Here is a 27,188-nt window from a genome sequence, read left to right on the forward strand (position 1 = left end):
TATATCATGTATTTTAGCATGTGTACTAAATTCGATTAATACCATGCAGTGTTTCTGCTCATACCGGATAGGTAAACAGGATTAGGTTCCAGCAGGGGCGTAGGAACTTGTTTGGTGATAAATCGTCTTCGTTTTTCGCCTGGGAAAAGATTCGAATGTCGACAGTAGCTTCGTCTTGAGGTGCCGGTTTGGATTTGGCACAGCCTGAGACGGTGACTTTGATTGAACTGGGAGAAGCGGGCAATCATCAAGATAGTATTGAAGCTGACGCTCAGGCAAAGCGGCTTTTTCTTCGATATCCAAGCCCACTGCAAAGTAGTGGACTTCTGCTTGAAAGCCACCTTTGGCCGTAATGCCCACTTTAGTAGCCGCGGGTGGTTTATCCCATTTGATATTGTGAACATAGACAGCGTTGGGTGCTGTCAACTCGAATTGGATCTGATCGATGATGGCAACGACATCGGAGTTGTAGTACCTTTTACCCTGAATCCCATAGAGGAGTTGAGATCTGCATTTTTCAATCGTGACTTGGCCATTGCGGCCGGGAACCTCGTGCATTTCGATCAGAAATGGACCATCGTGTAGAATCGTTGCAATAGGAAAATTGAGAAGAGGTCAAATACCCATGGGAAACGACTTGGATACTGTATGGATTCCACCAGTGACGTATGTTGAGCATTCAATGAGACGACCCCCAATGAGGCTATGCGGAAGTTGTTTAGGGAAGTAACTTGCCTTCCATGTCAGTATGCAGTTGCCGCCATCGTCGACGAAGCATCTGCCACGCGACCACAAATCACAATATCAGCGCCATGTCTCAGGGTTCACAGATACCCCAAGATCCAAGATAGCATTGTGTGTAAATAGGTTCGAACTCGCACTCGCTCAGAAACTGGCCAGTAATTATATTCTGGAAGTCGACGACAGATTGCTGGCATCTCTGAACCAAGTCCAACACCTCTTCGCCTTGAACCCAGGCGACAGTTAGGTCTAGTCTTTTCGATTGGACCAGCGCTTCCACGGCTGTATAGCTTCTTGGTGTCGGAAGACTTGCATTGACTGCCATCTTGATACCCCACCGGGCTAGATCTGAAAAAGCTGGTACAAGTGTCTCAAATGAAAGTGTGCTCATAGGCGGCTTCGGCATCGTGATTCTTGGCATTGTCAACCTTGCTACTTCCGTGAATAGCCATGTTGTACTCCGACATCCAGTCGTCAACAATAAATTCTGTGTCCGCATTCCGAGCTGCTTCTGGGAGGTTCTCGGGGAGATCAGTCACGGCCCCAGAAACCGAGGTTACGAGAACGGGACGATTGGACTATTCGATGACATCTTGCGGTGCTATTGCAAGAGAAGTAAAAAAGGTGTTTGGTTTAGTCTGGGGCGGGGCCTCATCTGGAGAACTTGGGAATTTATGGGTCAAAGTAAGTGAAAATGCCCGGGGAGGGGGGGGAGGGGGGCCGCGGATTCCTTGCAGGCATCATTGATGTCCGGAAGATGCTTTGCTCGGCGCAATGGGAATCAATGAACCGGACCACGAAGGCTTGAAGGGAAAAAGTCCCCTTAATAGTAAACATACCGTTCAGTTCACATCTATTTGAAAGGAATTTACTGAGGCGATCAATCTACGTACCCTAATTTAGGAAGAGATGAGAACCGAACTATGGAAAAGCCCCGCATAAGGTATGCCAAGTACCGTTTTATCGGTCCCACATGAAAGACTGCACAATACACCAAAGTTAAAAAGACTTTTGTTTTGGTAGTAGTGCTGATATTAGCTGAATTTTTATCGGCTGCCATGGTGTATATTGAAAGGTTGTGCAGAACGACTAGGTAGTAGAACTAGTAGACGATAGTCCAGTTCCCCACTCTTCCAATTCTAAAGCACCATGCCTAGCCCCAGCAATTACTTCGAACTGAAGTCTAGAGAAAGTGTAAATAACCATGAGACGAATTGACAGCAATACAAACATAAAAGAGCACTCCCAGCTCCACTATATATAGAACAGCCACAGATGTGGCTCGACCGGGCCGATGCGGGCCGTCACGTAAGCGCGTCACCAAGGGTCTTCATGATCGCCCAGCAGGGCCATCCTCGAAGCCACAGACACCGCAACCCCCAGTTCACCACCCACCATGTCGGCCGACAGCCCGGGACAGAAGCAGGGCTTCCGGTCCATGTTCGCCAATGCGCTGCGCCCCAAGAAATCCCGTCAAACCCTCCGGAAGGGCAGTCGATCGACGACCGACCTGCGGCTGGCCGCACGTCCCAGCGTCGACGAACCGCCTCCGATGCCGGATCTCGCACCTTTGCAGGCGCATCGTGAGAAGTATAAGCAGATGCACGCGAATGTCGATACGCAATTGGGTGAACGCCGCGACTATACTACTATCATTCACTCGTTGGGCTTGTTGGATCCGGACGATGGGTACGGGCCTGCGGGGGAGAATAATGAGCATCGGGAACCCGGGGAGGGGGATATAATGAAGTTGCCGCCGAGGCTGTGGGCTCGAATTGCTTGGTATCTGAATCCTGCTGATGCGGCGAGCTTGGCGATTGCGACGATTACGCTGTACCGTCGTTTGGGACCGAGGTATTTCCTGGCTCTGGATGCGACGCAGAACTACGAGCATAAGCTTGAGTTTCTGATACGGATTGATCAATCGCTTCCGCACCACTTGCTCTGTTTCCCATGCGCACGATACCATCGGCGCACGCAGGAGGGCCAGGAACGTATCAAGCCCTCGCATGTTATCAACCCGCTATTCAACTGTGCCAATGCGTATAACGCGTTGAACCCGCCACCACGACATCGCATCACCCAGGGCAGGATGCTTCCATTTTCATTTGTTCAGCTCGTGATGCGCTCGCGAAGATTCGGTCCGAAATACGGTATTCCCGCGGAGGATATGGGTCGGCGCTGGCAACGAGACGGGTGGTCATTTAGCTCACGCTTTCACATCCATGATGGCCGACTCTTGATGAAAGTTACCAGTCAGACTTTCGCGGCACCAGATCTCCCGCCATCGTCACAGCGACTACTTCTTTTCTCTCGTGACGACTACTGGCCCTACTTCTCCGCCTGTGCGCACTGGCGCGACGGCGAACTAATGCCCGCCTGCAAGTGTGCGCTCGGTCATATCCCCAGCCCGAGGCAAACGGGTGGCCTCCAGGGAGTGGAGCATAAAGTCAAGGATCGGTGGAAGGGGCAGCACTTCGACCCGAATTCCCTAACGACCCTTTGCGGATTCTGTCGGCCCATGCGTCGCTGTCCCGAGTGTCCAACAGAATATCTCATCGAGGTAAAACTTTCCGAGGACCGCAGTGACCCGCGCAGTGTCATGTTTAAGCAGGCTATTGTCGTGACACGCTGGACTGATTTGGGCGATGGCACAAGTCCCCATGTTCCGGAGTGGGGTGCTATCAATGGACTACGCGACGACTACGATGCATTCCACCATCCGCACTATGCAAAACGTGGGATCGCGAGTATTTTCGAGGCCGCTTTCACTGCCGATGCGCTTCCTGGCCAACGAGTAATCTCTCTCAATCCTCAAAAGAAAAAGTTGGGTGAGAAAGGAAATAGTTGGTACTAGCAGTAAAGACTGAAGCTTCTTACACTCTCCTGCGAAGCGGTTCTGATTTTTTTCAATTCGTGTATTATGTGATTGTTTTGTGGTTTTTGCGATTTGGCGTTTTGATGATGAAAGGTGATTAATGGAGTTACGGGTGAGAAGTTGGCCAGGATGCCAAAAAGTTATGGACTTTAGCAACGGATATAAAAGGAGAAAGAGAAACAAGGCGCAATGATGATAGAGGATGCATACTTGAACTCGTCGATATGGAGTCTTTCTTTCCCTTGGAGGTTTTGTGAGGGCAAGCTAAAGCCTGGGTAATTCTGATTGAAAAGCAAACTGAGATGTTCAAAGAAAAACTCTGAGAATACATTCAAAAACTAGCACGTAACCAACACCCACCCCCTTGGTTCGCTAAATATGCAGTTTAGACATTCCCATAACCCATTTGCTAAATCAGTTCTTCCCGGCCAGCAGAAAGTTTTCGGAATCATGGCACTTCGTTACAATAAATGAAAGTGTACAAAGCCATCACTTGTTCCTGTTCACTGAGTTTGGAAAGGAGGGCTAGGCCCTTGAGTCGATAGTCAAATTCCCGACGCTGCCTCGTATGAAAGGTGGGTATCATAGAAATACAAAGTGGGGACGAGGGCAATGAGGCAGCGTCAGAATGTTTGTCGACAATTAAGCTCTGCGAGCACGGCGGCCCATGTAGCGCGGCCGACGAGATTGATCGTCAGAGTGTGAGGTCAACTCTGACCGGGGACGGACAACGGGTGCATCCATTGATTCCGGGGTCCCAGGCCGACCCAATGTGAACCGACTGCTCTCGTGCGTGAGGCGCGAGATAGGGCGCGTATCCTTGACAAACTCAGGGAATTTGTCGACCACATCAGAAGGTCCATGCTCCAAGCGCTTGCCACCCATGCCCTTCATCCATCCAAGAATGCCAAGGGAGCTGCGACGTTTGTGGTCCGCGCTATGCGATGTCGTTGGGCGTCCAGCAATTGTGGCCGATGCGTTTGGAAGGGCTGCGTGTCCCTCACGGGTCTCCATCAAAGATTGATGGAAAGACTTGTGAACATGGTTTTCGTTTACGAAGCCTGCGCTTGGGGCAATTGGGGCAGGGACGTTAGAGTAGAGTTCGGCCGAGTTGGTGATGATCTGCGACATAGGACGCCGGGCTGCACCTCCCATATTCCTCGTTTTGGGGATGATGGGCGACGGAGCACCCTCGTCCTCCTCATCCGTCAAGTCAGGTGCAGTAGATGGATGTTGGAGGCGTCGAGGAGTATGCGCAGGATTCAGGAAAGCAGGACGGAAGCTGAAGCGCCGTCGTTGCTCTGCCTCAGGCTTCGGTACAGGTCCAGGTACCTCGGGTGCCTCAGCGATCGGCTGTTCAAGTATGTTCAGAGTAGCCATATCCAGAGTTGGAATGCCCGGGGCATCAGTTTCCATGGGATATGAGTCGACACTACCATCGTCATGAAAAGCCGCCTGGCTGATAACATTATGAGGTAGCTCATCTTCGCGTTCGTCCTGGTCAATATGGAGACCATGAGCGCGCTCCTTGCGAGACCGAGGACCTTGCTTTGCTGCAGCAATCCATTCCTGGGGCGTCAACGGTGGTGATGATTCGCTTTCCATTGACTTCGCCTGTCTGACAGTCTTGGTAGGGGTTTGGTAGGGCGGCACAGATGGGGCTGCTGCTGCTGCTGCTGCTGCTTCTTTGCTATCTCTGCTGTTTCGACGAAAATGGCCACCGGACGTTTCCATGGCTGGATTGTTGGGGCTACCGGGGCCAAGAAGTTCACTGGCCTTCGAAGCAACTGTGTTGAACGGATAGATTGTCGGCGATTCATCATGGCTCAGCACTCCAAGACGAGGAGTGTCGCTGCAGTTGGTCTGCATACTGCCCGTAACGTCGCTACCATTGAAGCTGCGGCGAGTCCGAGTCGAAAGTTCATCAGCCGAGCGATGACGTTCGAGGGGACGACCGACGGCCCACTGGTCTTGCTGAGCTTTGGGGCTCCGTCGCGCCGAGGCGGCCATGCTGCCGTTCGAGCCGTTGCGGCCGGCTACATGAGCTGTGCTCATAGTATCCGGCGTGGGTGGTAGTCTCGCACCACCAAAGACGGATTCGTCCAGCCGTGAGCGCCCTGCGGGCTTGGCTGAATAAAGGTTGAACGGAGCAGGGGGAAGCTTGGAGGCATCTGACGAGGGTCGATCCATGCGTCGTCTGATAATGGTTTGCGACATATCCGGCCCCGACTCCGTCCACGGGTCAATCGATTCGCCATTGTTCTGTTTCTCTTTCTCGGCCGGAGGGATATAGCTGTCGAATGTGCTCGTGGATGGTGGAGCCTTGCGAACAGGAAGATCCAGCTGGTCGAATTGACCCCATTTGATAGGGGTGTCGTACGGTTGCAACTCGCTGCACTCACTCAGGACGCTCAATCTCGGCGATTCTGAATCCAGTATTTCGTTCATGGTGTGATAGCTCTCCGACGTGGTCAGTTCACTCAAAGCAGAGTGAGACTCGTTCACCTCTGGAGCATAAAGACTGCGCAAGGTAGCGGTGCTTTTGTTGTCTGCGCGCAAGAACGATGGAGCTTTATTGAGGGTGCGTGAATCAGGCGATTTCAACGAAGCGCGCCTGGATGATGTGCGCTCGGGAATCTCTAGGGCCGCTTTGGATTTTGGGGAGGTTGTATTAGGCCCGTCCAGAACCAGTCGGCTGAGAGATATCTGTGAAATAGGCCTGCCCATCTCCAAAGCATCAACCTTGGCTTCCAGCTGGCAAATGAGCTGCACCGCTTCGGTGACAGCTTGGTCTCGTTTCTGCAATTCCTCGCGAAGCTGATCATTCAACTCCTGCAGACTGCGATTGTGCTTGTTCACTGCACGCAGCTCCACCACTTCTTCTTCGAGTTTCTGCATCTGTTGCAGCTCCTCCTCCATCTCCTGCATCCGAGCCAGTTTTTTCTCCATGGTTCCCATCTGCTGGGTGCGGTGGAAGATTTCCAGCTTCAGGTCGAAGTTGAGCTTGGTGATTTTCGAAACGTACTGAACCAGGGGTCAGTTTTGTGTTAATCGATCGAGCGGTTCTACCGAGGGACCCACCTGATCCATCTCTCGGACGCCCATCTCCTTCGGCTGTTCCCGAGATGTAGTCCCGAGCACATCCTTCGGTTTTTGCGATTTCTCCGATGCCGTGTCCTCCTGGACTCTGCGGTTCTCGGGCGTCCTGGGACGGCTGCCATCCCAATTTTCGGATGCGGGCCCGCGAGAGGTGCGATGGGCGCGTTGTTCCTTCAAGAGATCTTGGAGTAGACTAGATGCCGGGTTCACCAAAGTGGGCGTACCACTTTCCGGGGTTTCTATCGGGAGTTCGAAAGTCAGTTCGGCTCTCCCCACCACCCCGCTCAGGATCATTGACAACATTGGGTAGAACCAGTACTTACTTGTTGATCGAGGGGGTGTGCCCGTCCCAGGGCGCACTGGCGACTGGTCCTTCAACCAGGACCTTTCAGGACTCATCTGTGGTGGGGTATTCATGTTGATTCTGCCCTTGACACGAGTGAGCGATGGATGTTGCGGACGGTCTGTCTGGTCTGCGCCGAAAATGTCGGGAGTCAGTCCTGATGAATGCTTTGTTTTGCGAGAGACATGAGACGGAAGGGGCTTACTGCTGGCGCGACGTGTGGAGGAAGCACTGCGGGCGGATGGGGCAGTCTCAGAATGATATACGCTGGGCTGCGACTGCCGCGAGGGAGCGGCCGAGCTGCGCGGTGGGTTTTGGTCCTTTGCGGCGTCCATGGCCGCGGTGCATGCTTTAATGCGATGCGGATCACCCGTTTGCGATGCCGTCTGCGTCCTGCGCAATCAGGGCTCAGTAAAGTCAATACCCGGCGTGGAGTCCTCCACTGGCATCGGACAATTAGAGGCACGGATATGGTCGCCGCCCTGCCGCGATTGGGCGATCGCCAGACAATGTATTGGATGATCCTGAGGTTGGGAAGAACCGTCTGCAGGAAGCGAGGGAAGCAGATGGGGAGTGGGTGCAAAAAGCAATCCGAAGGGGCTCGCCCGAACCTGTGGGGGCAGTCGAAAGGTTCGAGCCACTAGTCGAGTGCAGGGGCGAGAGGTATTGAGTGTCGAGGTGAGGGATCACAGGGGATTGTGATGAGTATATCCGAGGCCAGTGCCGTGGTCGATGGAGTCATTCGCGCAGTGTACCCTCAGGTAACTGCAGCGTTGGTGATTACAGCGGGTGCTTCCCGGTTGTTATTAGGAAGCACGCATGATTGTTGCGGTACTGGGAGACGACCGGAATGCGCACGCTGACGGGAATGGAAGAATGAGCTTTTTTGACTTTGCCTCATTCCCAGCCCCCGCTGTACCCCAAGCAGCTAGAAGGATCGGAGCGATCGCCCTGACATCCAGCCCATCTGCGCCCCAATCGGAAGGCGTCCGTGGAGTCGGGTTTCAGCTATCCCCTCGCTCGGGTCGGCGAAATGCGTCACTTCTCCACCATCCAATGCTGACGATACCCTCAGGTACGGGTGTGCGACATACTGTAGTTACATGCGACTATCGAGTTAAGACTCAGGTATACGAAATGGATATCCACATCGTATCTATATAGTTTGGACCGAAGTCAACCTTGAACCGCCGGAGAAAAAGCAACGCCGTCGCGTGGCCCACCCCACCGTGTGCCACCGGCCAAAGTACGACTTCTGCCCTGTCACAAACGCGATACGCCAACTGCCGTCAAATGTGATGAGGATGTGATGGAACTCCAATCATCCATTCTTTTAACCGAGTCTAGCACCGGTCCGTTATTCGAATATGTACCAACCCACGGCAGTAGGACAACCAGCAATTTCAGTATGTAGAGATAGGATAAAATCCTTCGGTGATCGTCATTAATTCATTCAGACAAGGTTCGCTTGATAGATCCACTGCCCCTATTGTGGGAGGCAACTTCGTTTTGCGACTAATGGTAATGTGTACTACTTGTAGCAGTAGTACTTGGACCTCTTGGGACGAGCACAGCTCAGCCCGTGTCCGCGCCACCGCACCTATCATTTCTTCTTCGCCTCCCCAGACCACACTCGCATCTCTTTCGCCCGGTCGTGAGCCGCTCGGAACACTGTGACCTGTCAGTTTCCCCGTTCCAGTAGTAGCCTTCAGGGGGCAATAGTCCATGCAACGCAAACTTACGCTGACGTTCCGTCTCGTCCAGCCCGCGGAGGAAATCCACTCCATCACCAACGGCGCCACGCGGGTTATGGGCATGGTCGGAGATTTCGGCCGCCCGCCTCTTAAAGGTCTAGACGGACAATAGTTATTATACCTGCCCACTCGGTTGCAGCCTTTCTCGACCTGCCGGGGCTGCAGTCAATGGCCTACCTCGGTCAACACGTCAACCATCTCCTCTTCTTCGAATAGTTCCAGAATCCGTTCGCTCAGGCTGTAGAAGTGGGGTGCCAAGGCACGCAGGTCAACGGTTCGAGGGTCTGCTTTCAGTGCATTCATCACTCGCTCCGACAGCGCAGGCGGCATGTCGAGGGTCACCAGACGGGACGTCCCCAGTCGTGCTCTAGAAACCTTCAGGGTCAAAATCGCTCCCAAAACAGGCTTTGATCTGGTATTAGGGTAAAATGATCTTTGAGGGACAATCTCACCCGATGGAAAGCATCTCACCCAACCATAATGGAAGATCGATGCGGGTCCCCGGTTTAATCTGGACTGGGTGAGCAATGGAAGACAATGTCGTGCAGCTGGGCAACGCACATCTTCACCCGGGTTGCCTTCGAGAATACCTAGACCTGGCACCTCGAGCTCGAATGTGCAGGGCAGTTTCTGTGTGCAACGGGTGTTAGCTGCTGGTGTTGTGAAGCCGTCACGGAGTGGAACACGGATTCGAGGGCGAGGGCGAGGGCAGCTCTGCGAGTCAAATTTACCTGCGCATCGGTCAATATGGAATCAACGTCATAGTACGACATCTTGGCGCATTGGTTGAGTCGCGAAACCGGTCGCGATGCCCTGTCGCTGGCAGCCGGTCGAGGGTGGTCGACTCGCGCGTTCCGCCATCCAAAGACGCGCGTGGTCACGTGTGTGGGGGTGCGAGGCTTCCTAATCGGGTGTGATTGATGGCCTTGACGCCTGATCGCGCCGGAGCAACTTGAAGTCCATTTGATTGACCAATCTTTTTTAAAGACCCTGACCGATCTGCCGTTTTTTTGGTTACTTTCACTCTAATCCTTCGTACTGTAGTGTAGGGTGTTGGACGTGTTTACCTCGCACACAAAACTTGGTCGTCAAACAGTTAAACATGTTGTGATATGTCGTATCGTAACGGAATCAATTCCTAACCTCACGGAATTACCAGCTTTGATTGGAAATCAATCTGGAGGTCGCTTGTGTATATGAACCCTCAAGTTTTCTGTCCAGAAGGAATACAAGCAATCTTCCTTTGAATTACAACAAAACAGATACCCCTCACTCTAGCTTTCCTTGCCTGAGATCAAAAAGTAAAAAAAAGAAACCTCTATGATTCCAAGTGCATATGACAAAAGCCACCTTACAATTGCTACTATCTTTCAACAAGGACTGAGAGTTGCCGATATGAATACCGTTCGTGGATGGCGATGCTGGTTGATGGTGACGGAGACGACGAAGTCTTCATATCTCCACCATGAAAGTCGCCCGTTTTCCGAAGAAATCCAGAGCTAAATAAAGACCGCGATCAGCGTTATCGGCTTTTTAGCGTACCATAGAGTAGCCGGCTGGAGAGAAAACGGCCTGCCTAGCACTGCGATAGCGCATCAAAAGGGGCAAGTTCCCCGTTTGCGCTGGACCCAACTCGCGTTCTTCAGGGGATAGACTGTCTCTTAGCGTCTCCATACGGCACCAACCGGACGCTCTCGGAGAATCCGTGTTAGCAATTGCAAGCTAAGACGTTTTATCCACCATTAGTGACCCTGAAGACCCAAATTGCTGTCCAGCGATCTGCAGAATTCGTGCGGGAGAGTGACGTTTCGAGATGCCTTGAACTCCGCTTCGCTTAGAGGCCGCAGTCAATCATTGCTCAAAAGAGATCAACGTGCCATGGAGCCAGGAGATTTTGTTGCTTGGCTCAGCCTGAATGCAAGACAGGGAAATTAATCCACGCGGGCCAGGCAAAGCTTAAACTATACTTCGACAACTCTACGCGCTTTAAAGTGAGCGTCGCGCAACCTCGCGGGAATCGGATGATCGCCATCAAGGCCTCTTTGGCAACACCAACACTGCGGAATTCGCGATGCTTCTATTGCGGTGGATTACAGCTGCGGGTCTTCTCGGCGTTGCCTTCGCTTCACCGGAGGGAGAGCTAGTCAAGAAGAGCACCGTGAGCGACATTTTATCCGACATTGAAAATGCATTTACTTGTGGCGCATGCGAGGTCGGTCAATTTCTGAAAATCAAACTGATCTTCTGAAGACTCCTGTCGCTGAACTTCCGAAACATAGGCACTACTTGGCGTTTTGCAAGGACTGGCCCATTTGGGCAACGATGCTTTCGTGGATGTGATTACCGACGTTTGTGTGTTGGCAAGTGTCAGTCCCTCGTCTTTCTTTCAGTTACCCATAAACCACTCTGACATCCAGCCAGGTTGAGGATAAGGATGTCTGCGAGGGCGCAATCTCTCGCGAAGGGCCGATTCTCGCGCATGATCTGCGAAACATGCATATTCCGTCCAAGACTGCAACGCTTTTCTGCTCGACCGTTTTTGGACTATGCGATTCTCCCGACGTGACCGAACACACGGTGGAGTTCCCCTCTGCGAAGCCTTCCAACGCGTCTCGACCATCGCCCAGCGGAGAGACTCCTATTCAGGTTGTGCACATTAGCGACATCCATGTTGATCTCTCTTATGAGACCGGTGCAAAGTATGCGATTGAATTTTCTTGTCCTCGTTGCTCATTTGCTAATCGGTCCAGCTACAACTGCACGAAAAACATTTGTTGCCGCCCATACACCGAATCCGATGCCCCAGGAAATACAAGTTTCCCTGCTGGTGGATATGGAAACTCGAACTGCGATTCGCCGCTGACTTTGGAAGAGAGCATGTACGGGGCCATTGAGCACTTAGTCCCTGATGCCTCATTTACCATCTTTACTGGCGATGTGGTCGAGGGTGCTGTTTGGCTTGTCAATGAAACCGAGGTTACAAACGACCTCAACGATGCCTACAAGACTCGGATGCCATCCTATCTGAACAAGGTTTACGGTGTTGTTGGAAACCACGATGCGGCCCCTGTCAACTCGTTTCCACCAGCTGCTATTGACACCACGATTGACAGCCAGTGGGTCTACGACACTCTCTCCTCGGGCTGGAGTCAATGGATTGGATCCGAAGCCGCAACCACCGCCGACAACTACGGCTCTTACTCGGTCAAACATCCCGGCAGCAACCTACGCATCATCTCGTTCAACACCAACTTCTACTACAAGGAGAATTTCTGGCTGTACGAGGAAACCATGGAAACCGACCCCAATAGTCAGTTGAGATGGCTTGTTACTGAGCTCAGCGCGGCCGAAGCCGCAGGGGAACGAGTCTGGCTTCTGGGCCATATGCCCATGGGCTCTGGTGATGCTTTCCACGACGGATCCAACTACTTCAACCAGATCATCCAACGTTATGACGCCACTATCGCTGCTGCCTTCTACGGCCATACCCACAAGGACGAATTCGAAATCTCGTACTCCAATTACACCGACCAGAATGCCAACACAGCGACCATGATGTCGTATATTGCACCGGCCTTGACACCTACATCGGGGAACCCTACTTTCCGTGTCTATTCAGTGGACCCGGTGACCTTTGGCATCCTGGACTTCACTGTGTACATTGCAAACATGTCGAATCCAGCATATCAATCGAATCCTAAGTGGGAGAAGTACTACTCCGCGAAGGAAGCCTATGGCTCTCTGGTTGAACCAGCCATCACCGATAGTGCCGCCGAGCTCACACCCGCGTTCTGGCACAATATCACCGCGGTCTTCGAAAAGGAGGACTCGGTATTCCAAGATTATATTGCGCGCAAGACTCGCGGGTGGAAGGTCGAATTGTGTTCAGGCGATTGCAAGACTGAGGAGATTTGTCAATTGCGGGCGGCCGAGTCACAGTATAACTGTGTGACCATTTCGCCAGGCATCAATTTCAAGAAGCGAGATACCACGAGCACTGCTAAGCATCAAGAGAGTGCATGTGGCCAGTCGACCATTACGGCCGTCTTTGCCGACTTCCAGAGGAGTGTTTCTGCGCTGAAATCGTCAGCACTGACAAAGCTGGGCTCAGACTTTCTGGATAAGACGGCCAACACGACTTCCTCATGATTGCATCGGCTCCCATAACACTTTACTGTGCATTCATATATCTAAATAATGAAAATTTATTGTGGTCAGAGTGGCTACAGCAATAGCCCAGCCAAATAAAATCAATATTCGACTGTGGACCCCTAAGCACGTTCTGAAAAGCATACAACTATTGGATTTGAATTCTAGTCGCGTTGAGATTTGGATCGAATTAACGTGTCCATGGCATCTAGCCATCAGAGAAAATGAACTTCTAGATGAGCCACAGCGCAGCTTTCTTCTCGGCTTATCTCGGTTGAATAACCACGGCGTGATTGCTCCGCCACTTGGGCCAGTAATAGGCTCGGGGGATCTATCGGCTCCTGTTGACGCTAATAGCGGCTATCCGGCGAGGCTAACGCATGCCCAGGTATTTCGTCGATCGAAGGACTACCTTAGGGTATATAATGTTGCATGATCGCTATGTATATCGTCACAGGGGGTTCATCAATCAATTTCAGCATGGCGAACTCCATCAAAATGAGCGTTGTCTCTTCGCTGCTGCTGGCAGCCACACGGGCCATGCTGCGGTGTTGGCCCCCGCTAATGACATTGTCTTCCCTTCAAGCAAGACAGTTCAGAACCCTCTGCAGTACTCGGGTGGCAACACCCCATACTTTGCGGGACCGAATGTCAATGGGGTGGACAACAGTGTGCCTGAAAAGTGCACGGTGCAACAGGCGGCTTACGTCGTGAGACACGGTAGCAGGTAAGGGATGGTCTGTATGACGAAGTCGAGATTACTCGCTAAGTCTTCTTTTTTCTAGATTTCCCGATCCAGGCTCGTATAATAGTTGGGTGGGGATTCAGGACAAGGTTCGTACTCTCGTACTCCCGTAGATCATTCGATTTGCTCACAAGAATGCATAGATCCAAATTGCTGTCAATGGCACTGGTTTTGATGCTCGTGGTTCGCTATCTTTCATCAAAGTCTGGAGTCCAATACTGACTAATCCAACCCTTCAAATTGCCCAGGAGTCTATGACGGGATGGAAAGAGGTATGATAGACAATTCGGTTCGCAGTTGCTAGAACGAAGCTCATCATTTGCAGGCTAGCGATCTTGGCTACCAGCTCCGGGCTCGCTGTAAGGTTTCGCCAAATCCCCCGAAATGTCATTTTTTTTTTTCTTCTAACATGTTGTAGATCCCGATTTCTATGAGGATGGCAACCCTTTCTTTGTCTGGGCCAATCAATATCAGAATCCGATCAACGAGTCACGAGTAGTCCAGACCGCCCGGGCCTTTGTCAACGGCTACCTCTACGAGTTTGCTGATGCTTATGGGACAGTCGTCAGCGTCAACTCGACTGGCTCTGTAAATGCCATTGGCAACTCGCTCGGGCCTTCAGATGCGTGCCCAGAATTCTCCTCTATTTCAAGCGGCGGCAACAAATTCACAGACTGTACGTGGTGAGATGATCTCGTGGCGCATGGTTCCAAGCTGACCACTTTCCTTTTCCTAGTCGATGCCACTTGGGTCCCTAAGGCTCTCAAGCGCATCAACTCACTGGTGAGCGGCAACCTCACCTTCGACGAGACCGACATCCTCTTCTTCCCATACCTGTGCGGGTATGAAAGTCAGATCACCGGTAACCTCAGCCCGTGGTGCGGAGTATTCACCGAGGACGAGCTGCGCAACTATGCCTACTCGCAGGATCTGAGTTATTACTACAGCGTCGGACCTGGTGCAGACGGGCCCGCCCCCGTACTCTTCCTCCCTTTCCTCGAGAGTCTGACGGAACTGCTCATCAAGGGGCCCGGTCAAACCGGCATCGAAGCTGGCGGAAATGACTTCACAGTCCCCAATTTGATCATGGCGTTTTTAAACGATAATCAGATTGCGGAGATGACGGCCTCCATGGGTGTCTTCGACCACGAGGATCCTCTCCCCGACACCCACATCCCGGCCCATCATCTTTATCAAATTGCCCACTTTATCACGATGCGTGGCACGGTCACGTTTGAAGTGCTCGATTGTGGCTCGGGGTCGAGTCACCACTCGTCTGGTGGCCCATATATTCGGGTCCTGTTCAACGATGCGGTCTATCCCATTGTGGGTTGCCACGATGGACCGGGAAAGAGTTGTCTCTTGTCCGAGTATGTGGCGTTGATCAAGAAGAGTCGGGTAGCAGGCAACTTTACTGATTACTGCATTGTGACTTCGCCTGGCTACCCTGAAACTGTGGCGGGGGCTAGTTTCTTCACCGATCTATCACTGGACTTTTTGACCTTCGTCAAGCCTTGATTCATTCTTTCATCAGTCATGGTGCTGCGGCTTCACATTAGTGGTGGGTCTGCGGAGAACATATGCCTTTTTTTCTGCATACGTGGACTTTTTGCGAAAAAAGGCGACCCTCAAGGCATAGGAGTCATGTAAATTCTATTGATCAAAAGCTCCCTGAAATCCCTTTTTGAGGTGTGGGTGTAAATCCAAGCTGATCCCGACTGCGCTTGGAAATATATTATTGTCAGGGCGGACAACATTTGTGAGCCACTCACAGATGCAGCAGCGAATAAATAGTTTCATCCGGATTTAGAATTGGGCTCGCCCAAGGTTCACAGGCCGCTAGCGTCGAGAGGCAGCCTCTGTGCCTGATTCTGCTTCTGCGATGCGAACCATCCAATCTATACCCTGAGAGTAGCATATATCGTACTAGCGTCGTGCATCAATATGTATAGTGTAGCGGACTCAACAGCCCAGACCGCACGCTCGTGCCCTGCGCCCCCACCAAACATCCACCACGGGGCTGCAGGTGTCTCGAACCACGAAAGCCCCCATCTTCACTGGTCCGAGACATGGAGGCACTAAGCAGTTGCTGGTGGCTTGGCCCGGTTACCCTGTTTTCGCCTCCGGGAAGCATTCCAATGAAGGGGGAAATCGTTGTATCACGCCCAAGTTTAGCCCGGCACTTCGGTGAAAACCTTTCCAACACCTCGAAACTTCTCGTCACACCGATGTTCCTGTCTCATTTCGCTCTTGTCCCTGCGCCGCTTGCTTTTTGACCTGACGTCCCCTGCCGGGGTTGCCTCAAGTTCTCTTTGCTTTCGGTCACAGGCCTTTGTTCGGAACGCGGTCACTGTACGGTGCGCCTCCGTGCTCTCGTGCCCGCGCTCTTCTGCCATTACCCGAAGACTGCCCGGCTGTCGCAGGGCGACCCCGATCGAATCACCATGGCCTACAACGCCGTCGCCCAGATCGACGAGGTCGCATCCCACTTCGGCTCCGACGATTCGCGCGCCTCATCACCCGCTCACGGAGCTTTTCAGCAACTGCGCGACGCCGATCACCTGGGCGGAGGACGCCGTCTGGAATCCGCCAGGACAACCGATAAGGCGGGCCTGGACTTGAGCTCGATGATCCGCTCGATGACCTCGACCAGCTACGACGTCGTCGAGGACGATGACTACGAGGTCGATGTCGATCATGCCCGCGATCAGCGATCGAACAGCTCCCGCATGCCGCCGCTCAATACAGCTGTCGCGCGACATTCCTCCCCCGAGCCCCCCTTGCGCAGCGCCTCTAGCGACCTCCCTATCCCCCTGAGCCATCCGATCCCTGATCTCCAATCCATCCAAGGCGCCTACGCGGGGAATGTAGAGCGTCTCGAGCTGACAGCAGAGCGGCTAAGCTCGAGTTCGGCGGACATTGGTAGCGAAATCCGCAAGATGGACCAGGAACAGAAGAGGCGTTCATGCAGCTCAGCTTCAAACTCAGTCATCATGCGGAATGGTGCATTCTCCCCGGTGACCGTCGCTTCCGCTCATGGATCGACCTTTTCCACGCGCCAGCGTTCCGTATCCGGGGCGTCTCGACTCGCCCAGGTGACCGAGCCTGATCATGGCGAAGATGGCCACTATGCCGACCAAGCTCTTCCCCCATTGTCGATCCTCCCCGCCCCACAACCCCAGATCTACAGCCACGCCAGCGAGGTGTACAACAACCAGTATGATGGACACCATGCGACGGAGGAGGTCGAGCGGCCGGCCTCGGCCGCATCGGGCGATACTTTCCAGCAGGCCCGCACCCTGTTCACCGATTTTGATGGCGTTCATTTCTCTCCCCTCGAGCGTGCTGAATCCGGGCGACGCCTCTCGCTCATCCAGCCTCCTCTGGCGTCCAAGCCGGAATCGTACAAGGAACCCCAATCGGGCGAGCAGATGGTGTATTATCCAGCACCGGTTCCCCGCATGTTGAATCTGCCCCCGAAACTGTCTCGCAAGCCAGTTGCGGACCGCGAAAAACGCCGGACCCAGCTGATGAACACCATTGCCGCCGAAGATAGACACACGGCATCCCAGCAAACACAGACGAAGGACAATCAAAAGGACAAACGGCAGTCTACCGTGACACAACAGCTCCGCGCAAGCGTCTTCTTTGATCCTCCAAAGGCATCTCTTGAGATAGACGTGAAGCAAGACTCTGCAGTTGCGACACTTGATAGTATCCTCGACGCTTCAGCTTATGCCCCTGTCTCGGCCTTTACGGACCATCCATTCGCTGGCCACGTTGGCTCGCACGTCTACGGTCATGCAAAGCGCAAGACGCTCAAAAAGCCGCCCCCAGGACAACCACAGCGCAACTCCCAGCACATAATGGGCCAGGAACAGAGCCGGGAGAGCGACGAGGACTCCATGCAGTCGGGAGTTGGACATCAAACAAACGATGACCACCATCACAGGTCGCACGATAAGCGGTCCAGTAGCGGAACGGAAACCGAGAGCGACGATCATTCCCCGGAAAGTGGCGAAGGCGAAGGCGAAGAAGAAGACGAGGAAGATGACTACGTCGGACCGCCAAACACATTACTTGCAGAATTACAGTTGCGAAAACACGAATTAAAGCAACGGACGCGTACAGCTATGCCCACTGCTTCCCAAGCACAGGGTATGGGTACTACGCTGCTCGAGCTAGATGAAATGGCTCAAAAGCAGAGCGAGAAGAGACGGCGACGACCGGTGACTCTGGCTTGGGATGGCCACAATGTTGCTGATGATGACGACGTTCCTCTGGCTATGCTTTATCCAGAAAAAGCCAACCCCGACGATGACAATCAGCCAATCGGCCTTATGGCAAGGCGCCAGGTCGAGGAAAATGAACCCTTGAGTGCTCGTCGCGCTCGACTTCGAGGTGAACCAGTGCCTGAAAAAGGGCCCGTCACCGTGTACGCAGCTGAGCCCAAGATGGAGGAGCCCAAGCCTGAGAATGAAAGTGACAATGAAGTCGAGGCCGAGACGCTAGCTGAACGGCTTCGACGACTGAGAGGACAAAATCCAGCGGAAAGCGATTTCACAAGTGATCTCCTGGCCGAGTTTGATACTCGGGCGGGAATTGCACCCAAGGAAGCTGCGCCAACCAAGGAGCCGGCGCCTGAGCAAGAGGAGACACTTGCGCAACGACGCAACCGCCTGCGAAAGGAAAACAATTCGCGGCCTGCAACTGCTAAAAATCTTCAGATGCGGCGGAGCATGGCTGCTCTCCCCCAATCTCGTCCTGCCCATGTCGCTCGCCATCAGTCATCGTTCGATGTTCTTCCGCAACACCACGGCATGATGCCGCAAGTCGCAAAGCGAGCGTCCATGTATTCTATGCCGATGCAAATGGGCCCCCAGGGACCAGCAGGATACCCGATGGCCCAGCCTTATGGCTACGGAACGCCCTATCCTCCAGTTTATCCCTACAACAACATGACCTATGCGAGTGGCTGTGGCCCTAACATGACCCGGCAGCCCATCGACCCTGTCCAACGAGATGTCATTGATCGTTGGAGACAGAGCGTTCGCTTCTAAGTACAAACCTTTTTTTTTTTTCAGCGTTTGATTTGTTTGCTCTTCATAGCGTCGTCGTTCTAGGCGTCTTTATTTTTTGGGAAAATCCGTGTAGAATAGTGTCTTTCGTATGTGATATCTAGGAAGGGAACGTGTTGTTTCCATCAACTGACCTCAATTGCCACAGTCTGGGACTGAAATTCTGGAATGGAGCTATTATATCCTTGCACGTTATGCAGAGCATTGTATTGACCATCAAACAAGACTTATATTTGTGTCAAAACCTGATTTAACAAGTAGATCCATGCACCATTAGTACATACTAGTCTTATACATTAGTAGTAGTATTTTTACATGTCGTCCAGTTGAGATTGGGGGCCATAGAGCAAAGGAAGGACAAAACCATGTGGATCGACATTCACTGCTCCTATATAAAGTCCGAGGAGGTATTTATTAGGGTGCATGCGCATCACATGGAGTCGTGATACGAGACCGAGGATGCAGGGATAAATATAGAATCGGCCCAGGCACCTCACAGCTGCTGCACCAAAGTGAGACCCGCGGCGCGAGTGTACCTAAGCAGCATTGGCGGGTGGAGCTGCAGCGATTACGTCTCCTATCACGGTCGATCTGCGAGTTTTCGGCGGCTCTCACACCACCACCTCCTTTCCACTTTACGGTCTTCGGACGAACAGCTAGCTCGCTGGTTATTATCTTCACATCCGCCACTCTTTCATCTCATCGGATCCAGCTCATTTCGGCAGCGCAACGCCCAGTGGCTGCTGCAAGCCCCACCGGTGTCTGGTATGTGAGACTCGACGGCCCGCCTCCTTTCAACTTCTAATGCGCCGCCTCCACAGCAGGTACTGAGAGCAATGGAGTCGCGTGGCCCTTGAGAAACAACTACGGTGTCTACCGGTGCTGCACGGGCTCTCAATCACTGGCTATCATGCCCCCGTCCACCGTCTTCTCCTACTGGCGTCGAGACCACCGCCGCTCCACCGCGCCGCCCATATCAGCGCCCGCGTCATCGCCAGGTCCCAAAGGTGCAATAGACGGTCCGCTCAGCACGCCTCCTCAGCTTCCTCAGATCCCAGACACACCTATCCTTACCACGTCGTTCGATGAACAATTCTCGCACGATGCCCCGCCGTGGACCGACTCCGCACTGGAGAGCGATGCCTCCAAGCTCATCAACTCCTCCGTAGCGCCGCTGTCCTCCTGCGTTAGCCTTGCTGTCTCGTCTCCGTTGCAAGAGAAAGAGAAAGAGAACCAGAACCGTCCGTATTCAAGCCCCGGAGATTACGAAGCCATGCCCGAGCCCGAGCCCGAGCCCGAACCTGTCTTTACAACACAACACAACAACTCACAACTCTCAGTTGGCGGGCTACGGCCAGAGGGAGATGGCGAGTCTAACTCTAAGCCTACGTCACCTTTTCGACTCTCATTTGGAGGAAAGGGATTACGGAATTTGCAAACGTCTGCTGGCGAATCTCAGAAGCGCTCGCCGACTGCGGCACCGGGCACAAGTCATCTTCGGATCAGACCTTCGCCCGAGGAGTCACCGGCCGATAAACCATTCGTACCACCAAGGGATATCAGGTCGGAAAGTTCAGTTGCTCGGAGGGCCGGCGAACGCGATGTCTCTGTGGATAATTCCCACCACAAATCAGGAAAGACAATGCTGCATCTCCTGAACCCGATGTCTCTGCTCGCACGCAGACGTTCGTCTCAGATGGGGAACCACCGAATTGACGAACCAAAAAATAAGTCGTCAAACATAATTCCTGCGATTCCAGACGACTACGATCCCCGAATTCGAGGAAACATTGTTCACGACTTCTCAGCTCCTCGGCCTCGCCGCAATGTATCAGGCACCCTGAGCGGCCCGCCTGATGGGGGACAAGATGCCTCACCATCGCAGCCTACCGTTCAGAGCCCCACAAGTCGTTTTAGTGATCCAGCGAAGAGACACAGCGATCATTCCCCTGTTTTCAAAGAACACTTCGAGGACGACCAAAACGTGTTGCAGGTTGAGAATAAGGGTTACCTCCAGTCGAGCCTGCTAACAAACCCTACCCAACCGGGATACGAAAAGTCCTTGCCGCCTTTTGCTAAGAATTTGCCCTCTTGCCTACCGGACCACAGCCCCAAGGGAGTTGAGCACACCGTCTCTCCACCATTCGAACTACCGGCAGAGCTTCCCGGGGATTTCCCTGCAAGCTCACCCAAATCCAGTCCTCCACCATTGCAACAAGACGACGATACAATTCCAAATGTGCCCCGGCCTCCCTCCTCAGGATTACCAAGACACCTCAGAAGCAATGCTTCGAGGTTTAGCTTCGACATGGGGGGCGTGGAGTCGTCTACCCAGGAAAAATTACTGGAGGAGAAACACAAAGCGAAAGAAGCTGCGCGCAAGCTGGAGGACGGCTACTTTGATGACTTTGATGAAGATTTTGATCAAGACATGTTGGATGATTTCGACGGCCTGGAAGAAAAGATCCCCGGTGTGAATGCCGACGCTGATGACGACGACTACTTTCGTGCACCGCCAGCCCCTGATATCAAATCTTGGGCTGTTCCAGGATTGTCACCTGTGGTCGCCAGTCCGATCGCACCTGCACCTCCTGAACTCCCACCTGCACCAGTCCCACGAGAAGAACCGAATGCAGCACCGCCTGCACAAGAATTTGCAGAGGAACCCGCAGGTGATGATACATCCGAGTCACAAGAGGTGCAGCAGCCTGCTCCCGTTGGTCTGGCTCCTCCGGCCGCAGATAAGGGCAAGCAAGTTCTTGATGAAGAGGACGATGACTTGTACTTCGATGACGGCGAGTTTGGAGATTTGGACGTTGAAAACCAAAGTGGAGGCTTTGACGAGTCCATCTTCGATGACGAGACTAGCCACTTATACGAACGAAAGCGAGTGGGAGGACCGGCTTTGCCTCCACCCCCTCTAAACGCAGAACCCAATAATGATGTCCTAGAAAGAGAAATTCTGCTTGAGGAGAATGCCAGTCAAGGACTCAAGCATATGCCCAGTGTGGCCAGTGAATATCAAGCGCTGGCGATCAAGCGTGGGCCGCTTGGGGAGCCAATCCCTAATATGGGACCTGCACGGGCTCACGGCGGCGTCTTGACAGAACAGAACCTGGAAGTATTGCATAATGCCTTGGCGTTCGCAGCAAACGAAGCAACAGCCAAGGGCAATTTTGAGCGCACTTTCAGCACAAGCGATCGATCTCTGGCACAAGAAAGCATTTCTCAACCATCCCACACAGGCGAGTCACAGCCAGGACTGGTATCAGATGATAGCCATCTGAGTCAATTGGTCGACATGGCCGCATACGAAGATTCTTATGATGACCAGATCTTTGATGACGATCTTTATTATGACGACCCAATTGTTGCAGCCGCCAATGCGGAGGCACTGGAGTGTGACGACGAAGGATTCTATGGCCAGGAATTTGGCTTCTACGCGCAAGCACATGGCAGTTCCGAGATGACAAACGGTGGCTACTTTGGCCCGCGAGGCGTTGAGGGCATCTCGCGCAGCTTCAGCAGCCGCGGCAAATTCCAAGAGCCCAGTCTGACTCCCATCACCGAACGTAGTGAATGGAGCACACGCAATTCGGTCATCTCGCTGAAAGCACACGGGGCCACTCACTCGAACCCGTCTTTGGCAAGCCCAGGCTTAGCCCAGCTAGTCGATATGGGAAACCTTGATGACGAGATGTCGCTCAGCGCGCTCATGAAGTTGCGCCGGGGTGCATGGGGTGGCAGCAATGGCAGTCTGCGGAGCAGTGCCGGCAGTCCGCCTCCCCATAACCTGTCTTCCTCGAATCGTGGTAGCTTTGTGGAAGCCAGCCCTTCCGATGCTCGACCCTCTGGCGATGACTGGTTTGAGAGCATGGGATATCAGCAAGATGACGGCCATGGCTATACAGCTTCACCACTCAAAGACGCTCATCTTGGTCGTTCCGCCGATCTCCCGTCAAGCGGACACAACGGGCCGAGTTGTGCGGCATACGGCGATGATATACCGACTACAGGGAGCCAGCGACCCAATGGATTGTAAAACTTCATTGACCCCCTCCATTGGAAGGTTGGATATAATAATATGTTCCATTTAATTGGGCCGTTGGGGCGTTTTTTTTTTCAGCCTAGGATGCATGCCATCTATCCACAGCGAATTATTTACGATTTAATGACACTCCATCACTGAGATATCTTTTCCTGATCTCCTAATAGGTATTTCTAAAAGCTTTTTTTGTGTTCTTGCTACTTCATGCCTCTTTTTGGCGGTAAGTATACCTCTCCGTTCGCTGGATGTTGCCTCTTGAGGCATTTTTAGGGTGCGTTGGAGACCTGAACATACTACTACGTAATGCCTACCCGCGCGATTGGGCCGAAATCACCCGCAAAGCACCGAAATGCTTAGCCGGCGGTGACGAAGTGTGGCTCGTTCGGCGTGGCCGCGCAGGTTATCGGCTATGCTTCGGGCGGACCGGGCTGACTCAGCGCACCAGCCTCATTCCAGCCCGGTCCGGTTCTGCTCTGCTTGTTCTTTGCGCCCAGCTCTTTTCTGCTCTCCACTCCCATCCCCAGTTAATCCGTGTTGTCAGCAGAGTTTCTGCTCTCTGATGAGTTCCATTTCTATACAGGTGCTACGGCAATACTAGTCGACACCTGTTTGGCGCGATTACATCTGTACGTGTTCCCTGCTTCCTTTCCTCCGTGTTTCGGTACTCTTCGGCAGGAGAAGAACAACAACCTGTCAACTTGAAGCTGACCACCAAATTAACTGAACAGGTTAAGCCTGATTCTGCCTCAGCTTTGATCGTATTACGGACCTAGGACGATAATACCTCTCTACCTTCCTCTCTCCGATCGGATTCTTCCCTATACCTCGTCGGAAAAATCCCGCAATGTTCAGAAACACTGCTTTGAAGGCCACCAACCTGCGTGGTGTGGCTTCCACCACCGGCCGGAGGACTTTCCACCTGGCCTCGAGCGCTCGTAGCGCCTCGAAGACCTCCAGCTTCAACCTGACTGCCCGCCGACCTCTCGCTGTCGTCGACCGCACCTTCACTGGTGCCCGGCTCTATGCCTCCTCTGCGGAGGGTCCTGCTCCTGGAGTGGTAAGTCAATGCTTGATAACCTCGTCGCATGTAGTAGTGTGATGTAGCGCGACGAGAAATCTCCCCAACTCTGGTCTATTAGATCTATATCTAACGCGACAGCGCGACGTGAATTAGGACCCGAATGATTCTTTCCTCCAGGGTAGCACCGCCAACTATATTGACGAGATGTACGTGGCCTGGAAGCGGGATCCGTCCAGTGTCCACATCTCGTGGCAGACCTACTTCAAGAACATGGAAGATGGCAACATGCCCATTTCCCAGGCCTTCACTCCTCCCCCCTACCCTTGTCCCGACTCCTACCGGCGGTGTTCCCCAGGACATGCCCGGCGCTGGTGTCGCCGCTGGTGCTGACGTGACAAACCACTTGAAGGTTCAGCTTCTGGTGCGCGCCTACCAGGCCCGCGGTCACCACAAGGCTAAGATCGACCCCCTCGGCATCCGTGGCGAGGCCGAGGCCTTTGGTTACAGCAAGCCCAAGGAGCTTGAGCTTGACCACTACGGTTTCACTGAGCGCGACCTCGACCAGGAATTCGCTCTCGGACCTGGCATCCTACCCCGTTTCCTGACCGAAGAGCGCAAGAAGATGACTCTGCGCGAGATCATTGACGCCTGCGAGAAGGTCTACTGCGGCTCCTACGGTGTCGAGTACATTCACATCCCCGACCGCAAGCCTTGCGAGTGGATCCGTGACCGCTTCGAGATCCCCGAGCCCTTCAAGTACTCGGTTGACGACAAGCGCCGCATCCTCGACCGTCTCATCTGGAGTTCCAGCTTCGAGTCCTTCCTGGCCACCAAGTTCCCCAACGACAAGCGTTTCGGTCTGGAGGGATGTGAGACCCTTGTGCCCGGTATGAAGGCCCTTATTGACCGTAGTGTCGACTATGGCATCAAAGACATCGTCATCGGTATGCCTCACCGTGGTCGTCTCAACGTTCTGTCCAACGTCGTTCGCAAGCCCAACGAGTCCATCTTCAGTGAGTTCGCTGGCTCCACCGAGCCGTCCGAGGAGGGCTCCGGTGATGTCAAGTATCACTTGGGTATGAACTTCGAGCGCCCTACTCCCTCCGGCAAGCGTGTACAGCTGTCTCTGGTTGCCAACCCCTCTCACCTGGAGGCTGAGGACCCTGTCGTGCTGGGCAAGACCCGTGCCATCCAGCACTACAACAAGGATGAGACCCACTTCGACTCCGCTATGGGTGTTCTGCTCCACGGTGACGCTGCCTTCGCTGGTCAGGGTGTTGTCTACGAGACCATGGGCTTCCACTCCCTGCCCGCCTACTCCACCGGCGGTACTATCCACATCGTCGTGAACAACCAGATTGGTTTCACCACCGATCCCCGCTTTGCCCGTTCCACCCCCTACTGCTCGGACATTGCAAAGTCTATCGATGCCCCCGTGTTCCACGTGAACGCCGACGATGTTGAGGCTGTCAACTACGTTTGCCAGGTCGCTGCTGACTGGCGTGCGGAGTTCAAGAGCGATGTTGTTATCGACATGGTCTGCTACCGTAAACAGGGACACAACGAGACTGACCAGCCTTCGTTCACCCAGCCTCTGATGTACAAGCGCATTGCTTCTCAGAAGGCTCAGCTTGATACCTACATCGAGAAGCTCATTAACGAGGGTACTTTCACCAAGGAGGACATTGATGAGCACAAGAAGTGGGTCTGGGGCATGCTGAACGACAGCTTCGACCGCAGCAAGGACTACCAGCCCACTAGCAAGGAGTGGTTGACTTCCGCCTGGAACAACTTCAAGACCCCCAAGGAGCTGGCCACCGAGGTGCTCCCCCACCTCCCCACTGCCGTTGGTGCTAACTCCTTGAAGCACATTGCTGATAAGGTGGCCGGCACCGGCGCTCCTGAGGGCTTCACCCTCCACCGCAACCTTAAGCGTATCTTGACCAACCGCAAGAAGACCGTCGACGAGGGTAAGAACATCGACTGGGCTACTGCTGAGGCTCTTGCCTTCGGTTCGCTGGTTGACGAGGGTTACCACGTCCGTATCTCCGGACAGGATGTTGAGCGTGGTACCTTCTCTCAGCGCCACGCTGTCCTGCACGACCAGGAGAACGAGGCCACCTACACTCCCCTACAGCACATCAGTGACAAGCAGGGCAGTTTCGTCATTTCCAACTCCTCCCTGAGCGAGTTCGGTGCCCTTGGTTTTGAGTATGGTTATTCTCTGACCTCCCCGAGGCTCTCGTCATGTGGGAGGCTCAGTTCGGTGACTTCGCCAACAATGCGCAGTGTATCATTGACCAGTTCATCGCCGCTGGTGAATCCAAGTGGCTGCAGCGTTCTGGTCTGATCGTCTCTTTGCCTCACGGATATGACGGTCAGGGTCCCGAGCACTCTTCCGGCCGTATGGAGCGCTGGTTGCAGCTTTGCAACGAAGAGCCTCGCGTGTTCCCTTCTGCCGACAAGCTGGACCGTCAGCACCAGGACTGCAACATGCAGATCGCTTACATGACTGAGCCCGCCAACCTGTTCCACATCCTGCGTCGCCAGATCCACCGCCAGTTCCGCAAGCGTATGTTTTCCCTCCCTTCTATTTGCTTATTTTCCAAATGCTCACATCTAATCCTCAGCCTTGATCATCTTCTTCTCCAAGTCTCTGCTGCGTCACCCCATTGCTCGCTCTGACCTGGAGAGCTTCACCGATGACTCTCACTTCCAGTGGATCATCCCCGACCCCGCCCACGGCACCGCTATCGAAGCCCCCGAGAATATTGAGCGTGTCATCCTGTGCTCTGGCCAGGTTTACGCCACTCTCATCAAGCACCGTGAGGCCCAGGGCATCCGCAACACCGCCATCACCCGTGTTGAGCAGCTGCACCCCTTCCCCTGGGCTCAGCTGAAGGAGAACCTGGACAGCTACCCCAACGCCAAGAACATTGTTTGGTGTCAGGAGGAGCCTTTGAACGCCGGTGCCTGGTCTTACGCCCAGCCCCGTATCGAGACTCTCCTGAACTCGACCGAGCACCACAACCGCCGCCACGTTCTGTACGCCGGTCGCTCCCCCAGTGCCTCCGTCGCTACCGGACTCAAGGCCGTCCACTTGAAGGAGGAGCAGGAGTTCCTGGAGGATGCTTTCTCCGTCCACCAGGAGCGCCTCAAGGGCGAGTAAATCCGTCATTGTTCCTCCCCATGATTAATCCGCTTAATACCGGATCTGTTGTGGAGAATGTGCATCTGGCTGGTTGATTGGGTTGCTTTCCTGTTTACATTGAGTCGCCTGGGCGCTAGCGTCCATTATCTATTGTTTCATTTGTACCACCTTTCCTTGTCTG

The 27,188-nt window shown here is 53.5% G+C and overlaps 9 protein-coding genes across 9 annotated transcripts; 6 read left to right on the forward strand and 3 right to left on the reverse strand.

Annotated features, from left to right (window-relative positions):
* Positions 1-81: 81 nt before the first annotated feature.
* Positions 82-558, reverse strand: N7532_008109 (uncharacterized protein; the record flags this gene model as incomplete). The annotated part of the gene is made up of 1 exon (XM_056620601.1): positions 82-558. One exon carries the CDS (start codon positions 556-558, stop codon positions 82-84), a length of 477 nt encoding a protein of 158 aa, XP_056471407.1.
* Positions 559-2,137: 1,579 nt separating this feature from the next.
* N7532_008110 (uncharacterized protein) lies at positions 2,138-3,598 on the forward strand (the record flags this gene model as incomplete). Its single annotated transcript, XM_056620602.1, has 1 exon — positions 2,138-3,598. The coding sequence occupies one exon, from the start codon at positions 2,138-2,140 to the stop codon at positions 3,596-3,598; it is 1,461 nt and encodes a 486-aa protein (XP_056471408.1).
* Positions 3,599-4,261: 663 nt separating this feature from the next.
* N7532_008111 (uncharacterized protein) lies at positions 4,262-7,396 on the reverse strand (the record flags this gene model as incomplete). Its single annotated transcript, XM_056620603.1, has 2 exons — positions 4,262-6,643; positions 6,701-7,396. The coding sequence occupies 2 exons, from the start codon at positions 7,394-7,396 to the stop codon at positions 4,262-4,264; spliced, it is 3,078 nt and encodes a 1,025-aa protein (XP_056471409.1).
* Positions 7,397-8,664: 1,268 nt separating this feature from the next.
* On the reverse strand, positions 8,665-9,588 carry psf3 (DNA replication protein PSF3; the record flags this gene model as incomplete). Its single annotated transcript, XM_056620604.1, has 6 exons — positions 8,665-8,732; positions 8,804-8,912; positions 8,993-9,182; positions 9,268-9,326; positions 9,377-9,445; positions 9,547-9,588. The coding sequence occupies 6 exons, from the start codon at positions 9,586-9,588 to the stop codon at positions 8,665-8,667; spliced, it is 537 nt and encodes a 178-aa protein (XP_056471410.1).
* A 1,298-nt stretch (positions 9,589-10,886) lies between these two features.
* Positions 10,887-12,964, forward strand: N7532_008113 (sphingomyelin phosphodiesterase; the record flags this gene model as incomplete). The annotated part of the gene is made up of 4 exons (XM_056620605.1): positions 10,887-11,027; positions 11,095-11,181; positions 11,237-11,514; positions 11,566-12,964. 4 exons carry the CDS (start codon positions 10,887-10,889, stop codon positions 12,962-12,964), a joined length of 1,905 nt encoding a protein of 634 aa, XP_056471411.1.
* Positions 12,965-13,422: 458 nt separating this feature from the next.
* Positions 13,423-15,227, forward strand: N7532_008114 (phosphoglycerate mutase-like protein; the record flags this gene model as incomplete). The annotated part of the gene is made up of 6 exons (XM_056620606.1): positions 13,423-13,691; positions 13,750-13,798; positions 13,853-13,981; positions 14,035-14,068; positions 14,128-14,385; positions 14,446-15,227. Coding segments are annotated over 6 exons (1,521 nt in total), but the record flags the coding sequence as incomplete, so codon positions are not given.
* Positions 15,228-16,153: 926 nt separating this feature from the next.
* N7532_008115 (uncharacterized protein) lies at positions 16,154-18,769 on the forward strand (the record flags this gene model as incomplete). Its single annotated transcript, XM_056620607.1, has 1 exon — positions 16,154-18,769. One exon carries the CDS (start codon positions 16,154-16,156, stop codon positions 18,767-18,769), a length of 2,616 nt encoding a protein of 871 aa, XP_056471413.1.
* Positions 18,770-19,697: 928 nt separating this feature from the next.
* N7532_008116 (uncharacterized protein) lies at positions 19,698-22,829 on the forward strand (the record flags this gene model as incomplete). Its single annotated transcript, XM_056620608.1, has 1 exon — positions 19,698-22,829. The coding sequence occupies one exon, from the start codon at positions 19,698-19,700 to the stop codon at positions 22,827-22,829; it is 3,132 nt and encodes a 1,043-aa protein (XP_056471414.1).
* Positions 22,830-23,679: 850 nt separating this feature from the next.
* On the forward strand, positions 23,680-27,025 carry kgd1 (alpha-ketoglutarate dehydrogenase KGD1; the record flags this gene model as incomplete). The annotated part of the gene is made up of 5 exons (XM_056620609.1): positions 23,680-23,892; positions 24,010-24,062; positions 24,157-26,020; positions 26,095-26,428; positions 26,487-27,025. 5 exons carry the CDS (start codon positions 23,680-23,682, stop codon positions 27,023-27,025), a joined length of 3,003 nt encoding a protein of 1,000 aa, XP_056471415.1.
* Between the last annotated feature and the right edge of the window lie 163 nt (positions 27,026-27,188).

The sequence above is a fragment of the Penicillium argentinense genome (genome assembly GCF_028826775.1).
Source record: "Penicillium argentinense strain IBT 30761 chromosome Unknown utg000009l_segment0_segment0, whole genome shotgun sequence".
Classification (NCBI taxonomy): Eukaryota; Fungi; Ascomycota; class Eurotiomycetes; order Eurotiales; family Aspergillaceae; genus Penicillium; species Penicillium argentinense.